Genomic DNA, 17,411 nt, shown 5'->3' on the forward strand with positions numbered 1-17,411 from the left:
CGGTAAACTCATCCTGGCACACTCTGAATCACACATGTATACTGCAAGCTGCGTGACGCGTCACATTGTCGTGCTGGCAGATGCCATCATGCTGAAGAAAAACAAACTGCTAGGAGTGGTGGACATGGTCCTGAAGAATAGATGACTTATATTGATCCATTGTGCCTTCCAAACATTCTCCAGACCATAATGCTCCCTCCTTTGGCCAAGACCCTTCCAACTACTGCTGCATGACGTTTCCTTTCAGAATTCTTGGTGATGAAACGTAAGTCATCATTTACATGTCACCACTCTGTGGATGTCCACTTGCAGTACTGGTGTGCAAATTCCAACATTCATTGTCTATGAACAGAAGCTAGAATGGGTGCATGAACCAGGTGCGGTGCCCCATAAGTAGCAACATTCACTAAATGGTCACTGAGGAGATACAATTGTTAGCCCCTTGGTGCATCTGGGAGGCCAGTTGCTCAACAGCTGCATGTCTGTTCACCCATACACACCCATGCAACTGACATTCACCCATCATCTATGTCCCATGGTGCACCCCAGGTGCCTTGGAGCTGGTTTCTGACAGCGCCATTTTGCAATGCATAGTATATATTAACCAAGATGAGATGGGAACTGTTTAACAACTTAATTGTTTAAGAAGTGCTTGCACCCTTTACCTGAAAGCCAATAATCATGCCCTTTTTGGCATCGGATAAATCGTTCCTTTTCCTCATTATAACAATGAGTGCACTGTTTTCTGTGTCCTCTGGACACACTTCATATACCCTCCACTGCTAGTGCTCCATGTGCTGTCTTTGAGTGGTTATTGCACAACACTTCAACATAATGTCTGGTGGTGTTTAATCACAATCCAGAAAACTTTTTGTGCCAATTAGTGACTGCTGATGCAACATCGATTTGTCATTACACATTACAGTCAAAACAATGGACAAAGGCTGGTGAAAATGCATCAAAAAAGAAAAAGACCATTTTGTCAGCTGGTAAGGTGATGGCGACTGGTTTTTTGGGATTCTCACAGAAAAACCACATAATTATTTGCAAAAGACAGAACCATAAATGGACCCTACTATGCTTAATTGTTAGATCACCTAAAAATTTTGTTGGCTCTAAAAAGACTGAAGTTGGCATGCATAAAAGTGCTTTTTACCAGGACAATGCAATAAAAATGGCAAAAGTGCATGAAACAGGGTTTAAATTGGTTCCTCATCCACCCTATTCACCAGACTTAGCCCCATGTGACTTCTTTCCATTTCTTAACTTTAAACTTTGGCTTGCTGAGAAGAAATTTTCTTCAAATGAGGAAGTGATAGTAACAGTCATCAGTCAGCAAGTATTTTGCAGAGTTTGACAGAACCTATTTTTTTGATGGACTGAGAAAGCTGGAGGATCACTGGACCAATTGTATATCCCGCAAAGCAGATAACATATTTACCCAAGTTGGCTATAAGATGACACCCTTTCTTTTTTAAGAGACTATTTGACAAAAATTTATTTTTAACACATTCCGACTAATCAAAATTATAAATTTTTTATTGACATATAGTATCTGCCAAAAAATTAACATTACACATATTCTAAACTTATGCCATTTATTGACTGTCTATATTTTGATAATACTATGGGAAATAAACAAAAAGAAACGTTTTATATAAATATTTGGACTGTTGTCTTTTCTAGCTTTTTGCTTACAAGTCCCATAGTCTGTGGTACCACTATTTTTAATTGTCATTGTCATCAACATCTTCCTAACAGTGCAGCTGTGAAATTTATCTTTTCCTTATCACAAATATTTGGATTTTTCTTCTGTTAATGTTGCTCTTTTTGCCTGCCTGCCCGCTGCGCTCTCTCTCTCTCTCTCTCTCTCTCTCTCTCTCCTGGCTATGTAGAACCAGCTGACCACACCCCCTTCCATCCCCACCATATGCCATGGCAGCATTGACAACACTGCAGCAAGAAACACATAAGTATGTCACTGGTCCCCATATAAATTTTTATGTCTCCTGCAACAATGAATATTGCTGTTGAGTATAGTCCAATTTTAAAATCAGTTCGATTCAACTACATATGGATTCAGGCAAACTGTAGTTTAAACCTGGCAGATGTTCATAAAAAGCCAAAATATGTAGTACAGATTCTCCTGGTTGGCAACATGACAAAATTTATGGCTTCCTCACTGCTCTCCTCCCTGAGGTCATCATAGCTCTCAGCCAAGCTGGTGCCATTGTTACCCTTCCAACCCTTCTGTAGTGCTGGTCTTGAGCAACTGTGGAAAACAGACTGTAGTATCTTCTCATGTACAGGTCATATGTAACAACACCAACTAATACATAAAAAAAAAAAGATTGCAATTACGATTCAGTCCTATTTTCAAACTTTTGCTTTTCCCGCAATCTAGTGACATCTTTTTGGTACTATCTCCACAACAGGTCTTGTCGCTGTAATTTATTCTTGTGATAACAATTTCAGTCAGTTTAATATGATTTATTATCTTTATCAGACATTTCATTTTGGATTAATTTTCCTTCTTGTTTATCTGAATGTGACCAACATGTTCTAAAGCTGATTAAAGCCAGTATCACTTTGCCCTGTATTCTAATATGTGAACAGAAACTGAATTTCTCAATTGCAACCAACTTAGCAAATAATTACAGCTTCTCATAAGCAAATAAAATATTGGTCTGGGTTCTGAATCAAATAATGTTTTTTGAAGGCCAACATTTCTGGTTTTGAATGTTACTTTTACTTAAAAAGTGACACTAATGTTTGTCCATGATATCCATACATGTATGAGAATGTTTATTACAAACCTGTTCAAATATGACATAAGTTTGTAAGATGATAGAATTTAGTGCTGCTTCCTCCTGTGTTTAGCAAAATTGTCAAATTTTAATTCTTTCAGATTTCTGGCTATAATTGTGTACATTAACTTTTACTAAGTCATAACTGTTGTTTCCCAATGGAAACCTGAGGTACCCATTTGTGAATGTTCAATCTTTTCATCATGCAGAAGTGCTGCCAATTGGTAGGCATCAATGTCAGAATACCAGCATGTCAACGTAGCAGTGCACAGCAACTCATGACCACCAGAATACACACATGTGGTTGCTTCACTATATTCCGCTGCATACTTGAATATTGTAGTTGATGTTTTGCAATTATTGAACAATAATTTGATCATTTATTAAAATAGAGATTATTTCATAATTAGTTATTCGATTCCATAAAATGATGCGAAGTGTACAAAGTATGTTTTCAAAACGGGTATTTGTATAAATTTTGCATCTAAAATCATTAAAAAATCATCTAAGAGCATTACCAGATAAATAAAAATTTTTATTACTCTAGAAAAAATTAAGGTCTGAAAGGATTAAACACAGCAATAGACTGTTGTAGTGGCTAGTTCATACTTTCACACATATCTCTTGCACTAGCACCACGCGAGTCAGTGACGCATTATTGTTCAAGCAGTGCCAATACTGAATCACGCTCTTCACCGTATCAGGAAACCTCGAGCCTGTTGGAATGCGAATACTGTTTGCAGAGCATTGGCCTTCTGATTTCTTCAAAATAAATCTGCATGTGACCTCAATAGTCAAAGCTTCATCTCTAAATAGCTTCATCTCTAACTACAAGGTGACCCCTGAAAATATAAGTCAGCCCATGTAAATACAAGACAACCCCTATAATACAAGACAACCCCTATAATACAAGACAACCCCTATAATACAAGACAACCCCTATAATACAAGACAACCCCTATAACACAAGACAACCCCTATAACACAAGACAACCCCTATAACACAAGACAACCCCTATAATACACGACAACCCTGTATTTTTTGTACGACAAATTTGGGAAAAAACTTCATCTTATAATCAGGTAAATATGGTATATGTCAAGAAGCTGAGAGAACTGTAACTGCAAGATTAGAAACAGAGTGAGGCAATTTGACAAAGTCCGATTTTATGCATTAGAAGATGGGAGAATGTAAGAAACAGAATTTCCCAATCATCAGAAAGTATTAAATAAACATGCACTTCTGCCAATGTTAGGAAGAAGGTTTTTAACACAAGAGGACAGTTCACATAATGGGAATGTGTGCACCTTTGGTGAAACGGTTTTAATATGGAAATGGTCAAAAAGTTTGGACAGAGATGTAGAAATATGGTAGGTCGCATCACACTTTTATTTGGCAGCACCAGCAGAAGTTAAACAACAAAGACAACGAAAGACACACGAATAAAGTTTTATAAGATAATGGCCATACCTATTCTGACACATGGGAGAGAAATGTAGATCTCAGGACAGACACTCTTTATCATATCCACATAGAGCAAACAACATTTATAACAAAACTCTAAGGACGGTCTAGGTTGTAGACAATAAATGATCATGAGATAAGAACAGAAGTAAATTATGTTACAATTACAACAAAATTGAAGAAATTGAAAAGGAATTTAAAGATCATCCCAGAAGTATTGGACAGAGAAAACTTCTTAATTTAACATGTATATACAGACCTAAGGGATCATGAGAGACTGGAAAACCTCATAAAAGATGGGAGCAAAACTTCGGATGAAGCCAGAATGGGCATTATGCCTATGTGGTGAGGAGCAGGAGGAGGGAAATACTATCTCAGTGCTCGCATGAGAACTTCTCACCTTACCTCTTATTTTAGTAGAACAACAGTCACATACTGAGAAAACAAAAACTTAGCTACTGAACTAATTTTTGCCTTTGTTCTTATCAAGCTGATCCCTTGCATAATGTGCACATGACTGAAAAAAAAATTCTACCATTGCCATACATTTGGACCACAATATTGACCACCATGTGTTCTATCCAGTTCTTCATGTTTGAGAAGTTGGGAAAATATAATGGTACTCAAAAAACTCTGCTGACTCCCCTAAAGCTATCTCTAACTATTTGTATAAAAAAGACTGTCTACCATTGCTGCATGTTGTACAAGCAACAAATGTTAGTGCTCTTTTTTATCTGCATCCACCACCAGATGATCTTCCTTGCATGCAGAGAACTTCCTATAAAAGGATGAACTCTCATTGCCCATACCACAGAACCACACATTATCTTTGTCAAACAAATCAGAACATGCAAAGAATACTTATGGTAAATACATATGCTCAGCATGGTTGAGTCCTGAATACCGACATTACACAGATATTACATCCTAATAAAATCAAAATGCCCATAATTCAGTTCTTGAACATACTGGTGGTTATTTAAATATTTTACTTAATTTAACTGGTGTCTCTAGCTGTCATATTGACTATCATTCACTGTTTCATGTTAAATATCTATCCCAAAGTTCTTTTGTACACTGCAGTCAACCACTGTGCTGTAACACATGACTAAATGTTTCTTGAAATTATACGCTAAGGCAGAACAGACAACTAAAGCTCCTTCAACAGAATAATATTTCACCCAGTTACAGTTTTAAATTATTTATATTCTGATGAGGAAGTACTCTATGAATGACCCTAGTTGACTGCACAGACTTCTGATTAGCTCACAGTCAATTATCTGAAAATACAACATACACTGCATTGGTTTCTGTGTATTTTTGTCCCCCCCCCCCCCCCCCCCTCTCCCCCCCCCCCCCCCCCCCCTCTCTCTCTCTCTCTCTCTCTCTCTGCATCCACTTTGCCAACTGTGTACATGCTCGCTCTTTGCAGTGAACTACACGCAAACCAAAGAATGGTACCACAAATAATAAATTCTACAAAGAAATTGCACCATTCTGTTGTTTCACCAATGTTACAGCAGTGAGTCTCTGTAGAGAATATGTAAGGACTGTAACATAAGACAAGTTGGATGCGACCAAGTACGTTCAGAGTGAGTTTTTCTGATTTAGAACATATTTGAGGTTATATACAAAATATTATTGGAAGGGCACTATACTGTTATTTGGAAGCAATTACAGTTAGTGGCTTGAAAGAGATACTGGGCAGTTGTAGTTGATGACCCTTATATTTGTTCAAGAATGCGACAGGGAAAGTCAAATTAGATTATATGTATTTTGCACTCGAACAGTTCCACGTTTGACCAGAGTATTAGTGGAGACCAAACTGAAATACATGATTCTTTAATTTCTCATAGCGTAATTCACAATGAAACTGATCATGAGTGAACAGGGGAAATTATTTTGGCAAACGACCATGTTGCCATCATCAGGTACACTGCCTACAAGCTGGTATGGACCTTTTTTCTGCTCCCTCCATTCCTCCAATCTGCCACTCCATGTGGGATCCTCCCCCAGGGCCAGGTGTGTAGCTAGCATTTCCTGGCTGACTGCTTGCCTGACCCTGGACAAGGGGCATGCACTGAACTCTAGATCAGAGGGTGAAGGGGGGGGGGGGGGGGGGGGGGGGGGCGGTGAGGAAGGGGGGGGGGGGCCAAGCAGAGATGGAAGTCCTGCTATGCACCTGCACCTGCTAGGCAGTCAGATCATCCGCACATATCTGATGATAGCAACGTGCTCATCTGTCACAATTATTTTGCGTCATTGGATACTGACATCTGACAATTCATACGTGAACTATCTCGAAATCTGTTTTCAATTCTGAAGCAACAGAGAAACTGAAGATATCTACTACAAATTACCATCTCCATTTATAAAACAGAAGGACGCTGATTATGTGGTTCTGCATATAAGAAATATGCATTACTAAACCATTAGCAATTTATGCACAATGAAGACACCACAGAGGAAACTTCCAAATTTGTACTTAAATGCCGTTTTGAAGTATAGGACACTAATCTTGGTACAGCTTGCCGAAACTGCAGCTAAACCTGAATTGAATATTTGTCACTTGTGTGTGTGAACAATTAAATACATTCTTCAAAGTAGCATTATTCAAAATTCAACAAACATTTTAATTACAATACCACAAACAGGAAAACAGCAATGCTCTCTCAGAACTTAGGTTGCGTACAGTGGTACAAATGTAATTTTAATGATGACTGTACTGCCCAACTGTGAACTGTTACGTCATAACAACCAGAGATTCTACATTTATAACAAACGTCAATACGTTCCCTGCAATTTCATTTCAAAAAACAAATGATGAGAAAGATTTTGTTACGGCAGAAAAACGCAAAGTCATGTACTGAGGAAGGAGTTACCTATTGGTGGAGAAACTCCAAAGAATATGCTGAATACTGTTGAATAATTATGTAGCTGCAGAGAGAATAGTACATACAATAATTACAACTACGATGTGTATCCAACAAGATGGGACAAAAAGCCTAACATTTACATGAGAAACACTTCTGTGTTGTTTTATTACATTATTGGAGGAGAGTTTTTACATTACATTCAATGGATCTTGAATATTTTATATACAAGCAGTCACTGTAAAAACGCAGACATTGTGCAAATATGAAGCTATTTTCACAAGTTACAAAGAATTAGCAACACTAATTACAAGTATGGCATCAAGCACAGAGACAGAACATGGAACATTTAATAAATGGGCAGACTTTTTAGTATAGTGAAAAAGATTTCTCATTTAGGTCATTTTTGAGAACAAGAAAATGGAGCAAGGCATACTGCAGGGGTAAAACATGTTATGTCATTTGCCTGTGGTTTCAAAATATGAAAAATTCAGCTCAATGCAATTTCTAACAACAACATTGGGTAAGACAAGAAACTGTACATAACATGGCAAACATCACTCAACATCAGTATTGTCATATTGTTCACAATATAGTTGCTGATGGTACAATTTTACTACCACACTTGTGAATATTTAGACTCAAACATAAAAAAGGAGAAACAAAAGATAAAAAAATAATAACAATAAATATCATCCCTACACAGTGAATTATTTTACTTTCGATAAATGTATGTATAAATGTATTAGGGGAGACCAGGGCAAAAGTTACATGTGAATTTTGAATTAACCACTGGTAACACTGTACTTTCCTTCCAGTAGATGTGATAAGTGTAGGGTGAGCTGTTAGTAGTAGACGGACTGCGAGAGGAAACTTCTCCATCTGTTAATAATTTTTCTTCTTTTCTTCTCAATTTATTATTATTATTATTATTATTAGTATTATTATTGTTATTATTTTAACCAATGTAGCCCTTCTGTATATCAGCCCAAGTGCTGTATCATGTAAAAGTCTTAACTTCAGGTGAAAGATAAAACATTTAAAATTTCTCTACAATTGAAAATTGATGCTTATCTGAAACCAAATGTGAAATGGTGACATATGGGGCAATTTATTACAATTTCATTGGGACTAGTTGTTACATCGTGTAGTTTCTAACAAGGGAACCTCCCCATCGCACCCCCCTCAGATTTAGTTATAACTTGGCACAGTGGATAGGCCTTGATAAACTGAACACAGATCAATTGAGAAAACAGGAAGAAGTTGTGTGGAACTGTGAAAAAATAAGCAAAATATACAAACTGGTCATCAGTCTTGGCCACATAGGCAACATAAAGGAGAACGTGAGCTCTAGAGCGCCGTGGTCCTGTGGTAGAGTGAGCAGCTGCAGAAGGAGAGGTCCTTGGTTCAAGTCTTCCCACGAGTGAAAATTTTACTTTCTTTATTTTTGCATGGTTATTATCTGTCCGTTCGTTCATTGACGTCTCTGTTCACTGTAATAAGTTTAGTGTTTTGCGACCGCATCGCATAACCGTGCGATTAGTAGACGAAAGGACGTGCCTCTCCAATCGGAACCGAAAACATTTGATTGCAAGGTCATAGGTCAACCAATTCCTCCACAGGAAAACACATCTGATATATTCTATACGACACTGGTGACGGCATGTGCGTCATATGACAGGAATATGTTGTCGACCCACCTAACTTGTACACTTGGCGAATGGGTAAAAAGATTCTTCTACCTTGCCCGATTTAGGTTTTCTTGTGGATGTAATAATCACTCCCAAAAAAGTGATGAAAACATAAGAGTTTGTCACATAAACTGAAAATAAAAAATTAAAGTTTTCACTCGATGGAAGATTTGAACCAAGGACCTTTTGTTCCGCAGCTGATCACGTTACCACGAGACCACGGCGCTGCTGCGGTCCCAGTGTCCTTAATGTTGCCTATCTTGTCATGAACTACTCAGTTTGTATATTTTGCTTATTTTTTCACAGTTTCACACAACTTCTTCCTGTTTTCTCAATTGATCTGTGTTCAGTTTTTCAAGGCCTATCCACTGTGCCAACTTATAACTAAATCTGAGGGGGGTGCGATGGGGAGATTCCCTTGTAAGTACTCATTTTTCTTCTGAAGACAAATGAGAAACTACAAAATCAAGACAAATAGGGACACAATGTCAAAGAAACAGGTAGCAAAACTGGCAAAAGATTTAATAGCTGGTTCCTCACTGAGGAAGGCTACTAATAAATATGGAATAAATTTCATTATATGACAATATACAATGAAAAGACTTATCTCTCAGTTCAAGAGAGAAAATAAGCACAAAAACAAATCAGCATAAGAAAAATATGTGACAAGAGAGGTCATCTAACGAAGGAGACGACTGGTTCTGTATTGAGTGTGTTGAGTCCTATCAGTACAACCAGCAAATCGATTTTGGTGAACTTTGTGTGGAGAATAGGCTAATGACTATCGTGCAAATTTTTATAAATATTACAACTGCAAGAATTGCAGTTCTGAAACTGGAACTGAAGTTACTTGATCAGAATAGGGGCACTTGGAAACCTCAGATTTCCAGCAATTTATGAAGAAAAAACCAGACCTTTCTATAACACCAATAATAAATTGTGTGTAGGAGAAACAAACAATAATAAATAATACAAAACCATAACATTCTGATCAATCCTTAATGGGCTATACTACTGTAACAACTTATCCCAACCTCCATACCAACATGCCCCATTGTGGGATACAGAGTCACAGTATGAATGACTGGAAATAACTGCAAGTCATTGATACTCCTGATAGTTGAGCATAAGGGAAAAGAATATGCAGTGAATATAGAATAATAGTGCTACATTATTATGATATTTGCATTAAAATAACTCTAAAACCTTCTTGTACAAAAATTATTGAAAAAAATTGTAACAACTAGTCCCAATCTCATGAACCACTCCATATCTAAACTTCAATATTCCATTAAACAAAATTTTGAAGTATAGTGTGTACGAATTTCACTGTCTGACATTCTCTTTGCAGATGTTTAACACTACTCCCCTTGCTTTGACTCCTGTAGATTTATGATGGGTATTTGGTGAGCAAGTATTCACAATGTACCAAGTAGACGTAAGGTGATGACAGCCATCATTCTATTCTTACTATAATTGATAAATAAGAAAACTGACATAAAACACAAATGTACTTTTTCCTTGCAAAACAAGTCACTGCTATTCTCATGCAGTTATTTAGTAGAGAAGTTTTTGTTTCTATTTAAATGTTTCAACATTGTAAGTCCTATGCTACAATTGGCTTCCATTTATTACTGCAATCATTGCTCCACTTGCTCACAGTACCTGAAAGTACATAATTTTGGCACTGCTTTTGTAGAAAGCTTGTTTAAAAAAACCATTTTTGGTACTGTACATTGTACAGTAGAATGACAGGCACTGTTGCAGATCCAAAATCATAAATCAGTAGATATGCCTATCAGCAGTTTACAAATCACTATGCAGTGTGTGGCATAAACTAAACAGTGCACTAGTAACAATATTATGAAAAGGAAAGTTGCTACTCACCATGTAGCGGAGATGCACAACAAAAAGACTGCCACAAATAAACATTTCGGCCAGTAGAGACTTTGTCAAAAATAGACGACACACACACACACACACACACACACACACACACACACACACAGAGAGAGAGAGAGAGAGAGAGAGAGAGAGGTGCACGCAAATGCAACTCACCCACACATGACTGCAGTCTCAGGCAACTGAGGCCACACTGCAAGCAGCAGCACCAGTGCATGATGTGAGTGGCGACTGGGTGGGGGTAAGGAGGAGGCTGTGTTGAGAAGGGGGAGGGATAGTAGGGAAGGCATGGTGGACAGTGAAATGCTGCAGTTTAGATGGAGGGTAAGCTTCAGGTGGGGAGTTGGAAGGGTCGTGGGGATAACAGAATAGGAGTGAAGGCTGGGTGTGATCGTGAAATGAGGGCTATATAGTGCTGGAATGGGAACAGCAAAGGAGCCGGATGGTGTGGACAATGACTAATGAAGGTTGAGGCCAGGAGGATTACAGAAACTTAGGATATATTCCAGGGAAAGTTCCCATCTGTGCAATTCAGAAAAGCTGGTGTCGGTGGGAAGGATCCATATGGCACAGGCTGTGAAGCAGTCATTGAAATTAAGGATATCATGTTTGGCAGCATGTTCAGCAACAGGGTGGTCCACTTGTTTCTTGGGCACAGTGTGTCAGTGGCCATTCATGCGAACAGACAGCTTGTTGGTTGTCATGCTCACATAGAATGCAGCACAGTCATTGCAGCTTAGCTTGTAAATCACATGACAGGTTTCACAGGTAGCCCTGCCTCTGATGTGAGGATGTATGGGACAGGTCTTGCATGTAGGTCTATTACAGGGGTATGACCATGAGGTAAGGTGTATATTGTGTAGGTTCAGTGAATGACAGAACATCACTGTGGGAGGAGTGGGAAGGATAGTGGGTACGACATTTCTAATTTCAAGGCACGATGAGAGGTAGTCAAAACCCTGATGGAGACTGCAATTCAGTTGCTCCAGTCTTGGGTGGTACTGAGTTACAACGGGAATGCTCCTTTGTGGCTGGACAGTGCCTTATCTTCCCAGTCTCCCACCACCTCCCAAAGTCCCACCATCTGGTCACAAAGGAGCATTCCCCTCGTAATTCAGTACCACCCAGGACTGGAGCAACTGAATTACGTTCTCCGCCAGCATTTTGACTCCTCCTCGTTGTGCCCTGAAATGAAAAAATGTCCTGCCCACTATCCTTCCCAGTCCTCCCACAGTGGTATTCTGTTGTCCACCGAACCTACAAAATACACTCATCCATCCCTAAAAAAATCCTGCTCCCAACCCCTTACCTCATGGCTCATACCCCTTAACAGACCTAGGCGCAATACCTGTCCCATGCATCCTCCCACCATCACCTACTCCAGTCGAGTCACAAATGTCACCTATCCCATCAAAGGTAGGGCTACCTGTGAAACCAGTCATGTGATCTACAAGCTAAGCTGCAACCACTGTGCTGCATTCTATATAGGCATGACAACCACATGAATGGCCACCGAAGAAGTGTGACCAAGAAACAACACTGTTGCTGAGCACACTGCCCAGCACAACATTCTTCGTTTCACTGACTGCTTCACAGCCTATGCCATATGGATCCTTCACACAATCACCAGCTTTTCTGGATTGTGCAGGTGGAAAACTTTCCCTGCAATATATCTTACATTCCTGTAACCATCCTGGCCTCCACCTTAGTCAGTTACTGTCCTCCCCATCCAACCCCTTCTCTGTTCCCACTCCAGCACTATGCAGTCCTCATTACACCAGTGTTTTTGCTTCTCTCCTTTTCCACCATCCCCTCACCACCTCTCACTCGCCCTCCATCTAGCCTCCAGCACTTCACTGTCTGCCACCCCTATCCTACTATCCCTCCCCCTCCCCGCCCGAGCTTCCTCCTTACCCCCACCTAGTCACTGCTCCCAGTATGCACTGGTGCTGCAGCTCTCAGTGTGGCCTCAGTTGCCTGAGACTACAGTCATGTGTGGGTGAGTTACGTGCGTGTGTGTGTGTGTGTGTGTGTGTGTGTGTGTGTGTGTGTATTTTTTTGATGAAGACCTTACTGGGCAAAAGGCTGTGACAGACTATTTGGTTGTAAAAGTTACATCTTTCTTTCAGTTTCTAAAATCACAAACCCACAACTAAACACAGTACTCCAAATTTCGAATTTGACGCAGAATGATATATGTGGTCACTATAGTAGTTAAATGCATAAAGTTAAAAAGAAAAAGAGAGAGAGAGAGAGAGAGAGAGAGAGAGAGAGAGAGAGAAGTTGCATTACTAATTTTTTGTTTATTAGCAGGTACAAGTCTGTAGACACACTAAATCCAAAGCTACTTTGGTGTAGTATCTCTGCAAAGAAACAAAATAGTTAGTCCTGCTACTTTGTTTTGAGGTGATAATCAAAAACTTTATAACTACTCCTCATAAATGTCCTACTGGAGGAAAAATTCAATAAATGTTTCAGTTAACAGAAACTCCTACACAGCCCGTGTTCATAGATGCGTAGGATGTATTTAAATGGAGGAAATCTGAATTAAATGGCAAGCCAAACTGTGAACATAATAAACAGAAGACCTAATCAGGACTCAATTTATGATGAGGATTGGAAATTAAATTTCACAACATGCACATTGTAAGAATGAATCCTCAAGAAAGAACTTTTCCAATTTATAGATTTAAGAAGTTCTCAGATCAATAACTAAACAAACAGCAACATTTCTTACACAGTAATTGCCCGCTGTAAGAAAAAAAAATCATTTCACAGTACAAATTTCTTCAGAATTCTGATGAAGACATCAACAGAGAAATAACTGTATGTGTGTTTAAATTACTCAAATGGCCGATGTATCACGCTGCGAGAGCACTACACACTTCATATGGCAAGCATTTGTGAAAAAAGATTGTGATCGTCTATGACTGGCTGCAGAACAATACTAATTACAGCAATGAATGTAAATTACAGTAACAGTCTAAAACGTGTGCATAACCATTAGTGATCAATAGTGTCTACTTTACAGTGCACTTAAAATGTATTAACATTATTAGAGCACAGGAAAATCGGTCAGATGCAAATATGATCCTTCAATTACTAATATATCTAGTGACGTCTAACAGGAATACTGCAATCCACTAAGAGTTTTCAGCCTCCCACACAGTTCAGCACTGCACTAACCTCAGTAACAATAGGCCGGATCTCCTTGTTGTCCGTAACTCTGGTCACAACCGTCTCCGTGAAGGTGCTCTTAGTGATGGTCTCTGTCACTTTACCCAGAGTGGTTGGGGCAGGGGGAAACTTGATGTCACCCAATGGTGTCTCTGGTCGTTTTATTGTCACAACGACAGTAGGGCCAGCAATATCTGGACCTGGTGGCTTTGGAGGAGGTTGAAGGAAGTGGGCAGGAATCATAGCCTGGAAATCCTCACTGGTTAAAGGTTTGGGTAGTACCTGTACAGGGGGCGGCTCCGACGATGTGCTGCCAGCCACAGACGGCTGGTTCAGGCGCCGTGGAGCTGGTCGAGGAGGTTCTGTAGGTATTGATGGAGGCACGTGGTTTGGCAGCACTTCTGTACCACTTTCTGCAGGTGATGATGCACTTGCTATCTTCATTTCCTTTCTCACCACATCCGATGTAGGTGGTGAAGGATCGTTCCTCAGTCCTGGCAATTTACCATAGTTAGGTGCAGTGTTGGATACTGGCTGCTCCACAGCAGCCCTGCGATATCCCACATAACCAGGTCTGTTTGCCATGTAACTGTTTGCACTGTATAGTCCTGTATACGGTTTTGGCACTCCAAACACACGTGGGGATTTCTCGGAGCCTGGGCTTGGGGAGGGTGAGGGGCTGCTGCCCAAGGGAACCAACACCTCTCGTTCCACCACCAGACGCACAAACCGCTCAAGACCAGTCAACATGGACACTGCTTGGTCATGCCGAGCTCCTTCCATGTCCACACCGTTTATCTGTGGGCAGACACACTAGACTGAGTCCTCTCACCAGCATGCTATTATGACAACCAGTCAGTCTTCAGGCATACCAGTATTTCCTACAGAGATTCCTCAAATCATAAGCAAAAGATGTTCTGTTGTTTTTTATCAGCCACTAATTTATAATTATGTTCACTGACTTGGAATAAAGTTATGCATCTACAAAGCATGAAGTTTAGAACATGTATCTACAAATGGAGAGTTCTTTTCTTTTCTTTTGCTTCAATTTTATACACTATACTGGAAGACAGAGAGAGGTAAGAACTATTCCACTGAAGAAAGAACTAAATCATTCACACTCACACAAGCATACAGCAGCAGAGATTAAAATGATAGCAACCCAAAGCATTTCTGACAGAGGCATGGACTAACAAAAATAAGTTCACTTCTCTGTGTAAAATACATCCTGCACAGAATGACACAGACAAAGCAAAAAAAAATAAAATAAATAAAAAGGTCCTAATAAGCTGCACACACAACATGTTTCAAAGACATGGAAAAGTAACAGGTTCTTTTAATTTTTCCCACATCAACAATAAATGATTTACATTACTGCTAAATTTCTGAATTCCTCTTGTATTATCCTGACCATGAGATTAAAAATTAGAAACACAACCCACTTCATCACAAACTATGATACGTCTTCATTTATAATTTATAAAAACTGTGTCTCATTACAATCATTAATTTTATTCAACACCCATAACCAATCAGAGTACTTACTGACATTACTCTGTCACCAACCATAAGTTTTCCATCTCTCTCGGCTGCACCGCCTTCCGTTATACGGGAGATATAAATTGCCTGTAAAAATAACAATGTACTTAACAAAATTTGTGCACCTCATTCAAAGTTATGATTATAACCACAGAATCTGCTCGCCCACTGGCTTTGTGTGTGCTTCACAATATTCTGAAGCAAATGCCAGTAAAAACTGGAGATGTCAGGAATAAATTAATTAAAATGCTGTGCATGAAACTGTAACACATAATGACGCATTGGATGTTCAGGAACTATAGACGCAACAAAGTCATGATTGATTCAACTTCTAACTTGAGAATATAAAGGCTTTTCCTGGTAAAGTAAACGCAGACAAGAAATCAATACCAATGGCAGAGGGTTAATACATTTACTATTTCAATCATCATCAAATTTGTTTAAATCATTCTAAAACAGAACAACTGGATGTGTAACAACAGACCACAATTTAAACACAATTTACTTCGTTACCATTCCTGAGCTATTTATAAATTTGACAAATGAATTTAAAAAGCTGCTTCACTATCCTGCTTATGGTAGCCTTCTGTCTAATGTCAATCATTCCACATTATATATGATCACTTTTTTTTACTATTCCATTAACGAAAAGCTCTTCAGAATTTCTGTAACAATTTTTAAATAAAACATTAACAGTGTCACTCTTGAAATGACTGAACTTTTAGTGTGTACACTAAAACATTATGACCACCTGCTTAATAGCTTGAATGATTGTCTTTGGAATGTAATAAGTCATTCTTTCTGTGTAATTGGGATCCGACGGTTGGTAGGTTTGTGGACGTATGTGGCATTAGATGTGTATGCACAGATCATGTAATTCGTGTAAATAATGGGCTGCTGATTTGTGTATGCGGTCACTGCACCCCATAGTGACCAGGATAGGTTCCATAGGATTTACAAAAACTGAATTCAGTCACTGAGACAACACCGTTAGTTCACTATAATGCCCCCCAAACCACTATAGCACAATTCTGGCTCCAAGACATGGACAATTACACTGCTGAGAGCTGACATCGTTATTAGGGAAGACATCAAGCATGAAGGGATGCAGGTGATTCGCAGCTATCAGCGTGTCTTCAATTAATACCACAGCTCCCATTTGAGTGCAGAAGAATGTCTCCCACAGCATTATACTGATTCCACCAGCCTGCATCTGTGGCATGCTGCACATTTCGAGCCACTATTCATCTAAGTGAAAGCGTTTGTGTAGATGACCAGCAACTTAGCGTAGCAAATATATGATTCATGCGAGGAGCCAACACGTTTCCTTTGATCGATGGTCGAATCACGATGGTCCTATGCCCATGCAATCACAACTGATGATGTTGGGTGAAAATGTGAATACATAGGGAGGGTCTGCTGTGGAGCTCCATGTTCAATGATGTATGATGAACGGTGTGCTCCGAAACACTTGTGCGTGCACTGGCATTGTGCTCTTTCAGCAGAGATGCCACTTATCACCACCTACCGTACCTGGCAGAGCAGACAAGCCTCCAAAGCCCTTCATTGTGTGAAGAATAGTGGATGTCCACAATCATTTACCGCCTAGTGGTACTGTCATTGTTCTCTTACCTCTCCCCAGAGATGCTCAGCACAGTAGCGTGTGAACATTTCACAAGCTTCACCATTTCGAGATACTCATTCACAGGTTCTGCATAATGATAATCTGCCCTTTGTCGAAGTTGCTTATCTCAATGGATCTCAGTGTTTGCTGCCCATATATCTGTGTTTACTCCACTTACATACTTTTGTTTTCGCGTCACATAGCTGCAACACCACCATGTGGCATCCAACATCGTGGTGTGATGTGGTCATAATGTTTTGGCTTTTGGGTTTATGTTTCCACAATAAATGATAGCCTGCCACCAATCTTCTCTTGTATTTACGTTTATGAGCG

General features: G+C 39.4%; 1 protein-coding gene across 9 annotated transcripts in view; it reads right to left on the bottom strand.

Annotated features, from left to right (window-relative positions):
* Nucleotides 1–17,411, bottom strand: part of LOC126482432 (protein lap4) — a 567,659-nt gene that overhangs the window by 184,314 nt on the left and 365,934 nt on the right. For 7 of the 9 annotated variants that reach the window (XM_050106531.1, XM_050106532.1, XM_050106537.1 and 4 more), the window contains 2 exons: nucleotides 15,461–15,541; nucleotides 13,925–14,713 (listed from right to left, as the gene is read on the bottom strand). In XM_050106531.1, coding sequence (XP_049962488.1) covers nucleotides 13,925–14,713; nucleotides 15,461–15,541 — 870 coding nt within the window. The remainder of the gene's footprint in view (nucleotides 1–13,924; nucleotides 14,714–15,460; nucleotides 15,542–17,411) is intronic. The other 2 variants (XM_050106535.1, XM_050106538.1) reach the window with 2 other exon arrangements.

This window comes from Schistocerca serialis, chromosome 1, assembly GCF_023864345.2.
Source record: "Schistocerca serialis cubense isolate TAMUIC-IGC-003099 chromosome 1, iqSchSeri2.2, whole genome shotgun sequence".
NCBI classification, from domain to species: domain Eukaryota; kingdom Metazoa; phylum Arthropoda; class Insecta; order Orthoptera; family Acrididae; genus Schistocerca; species Schistocerca serialis.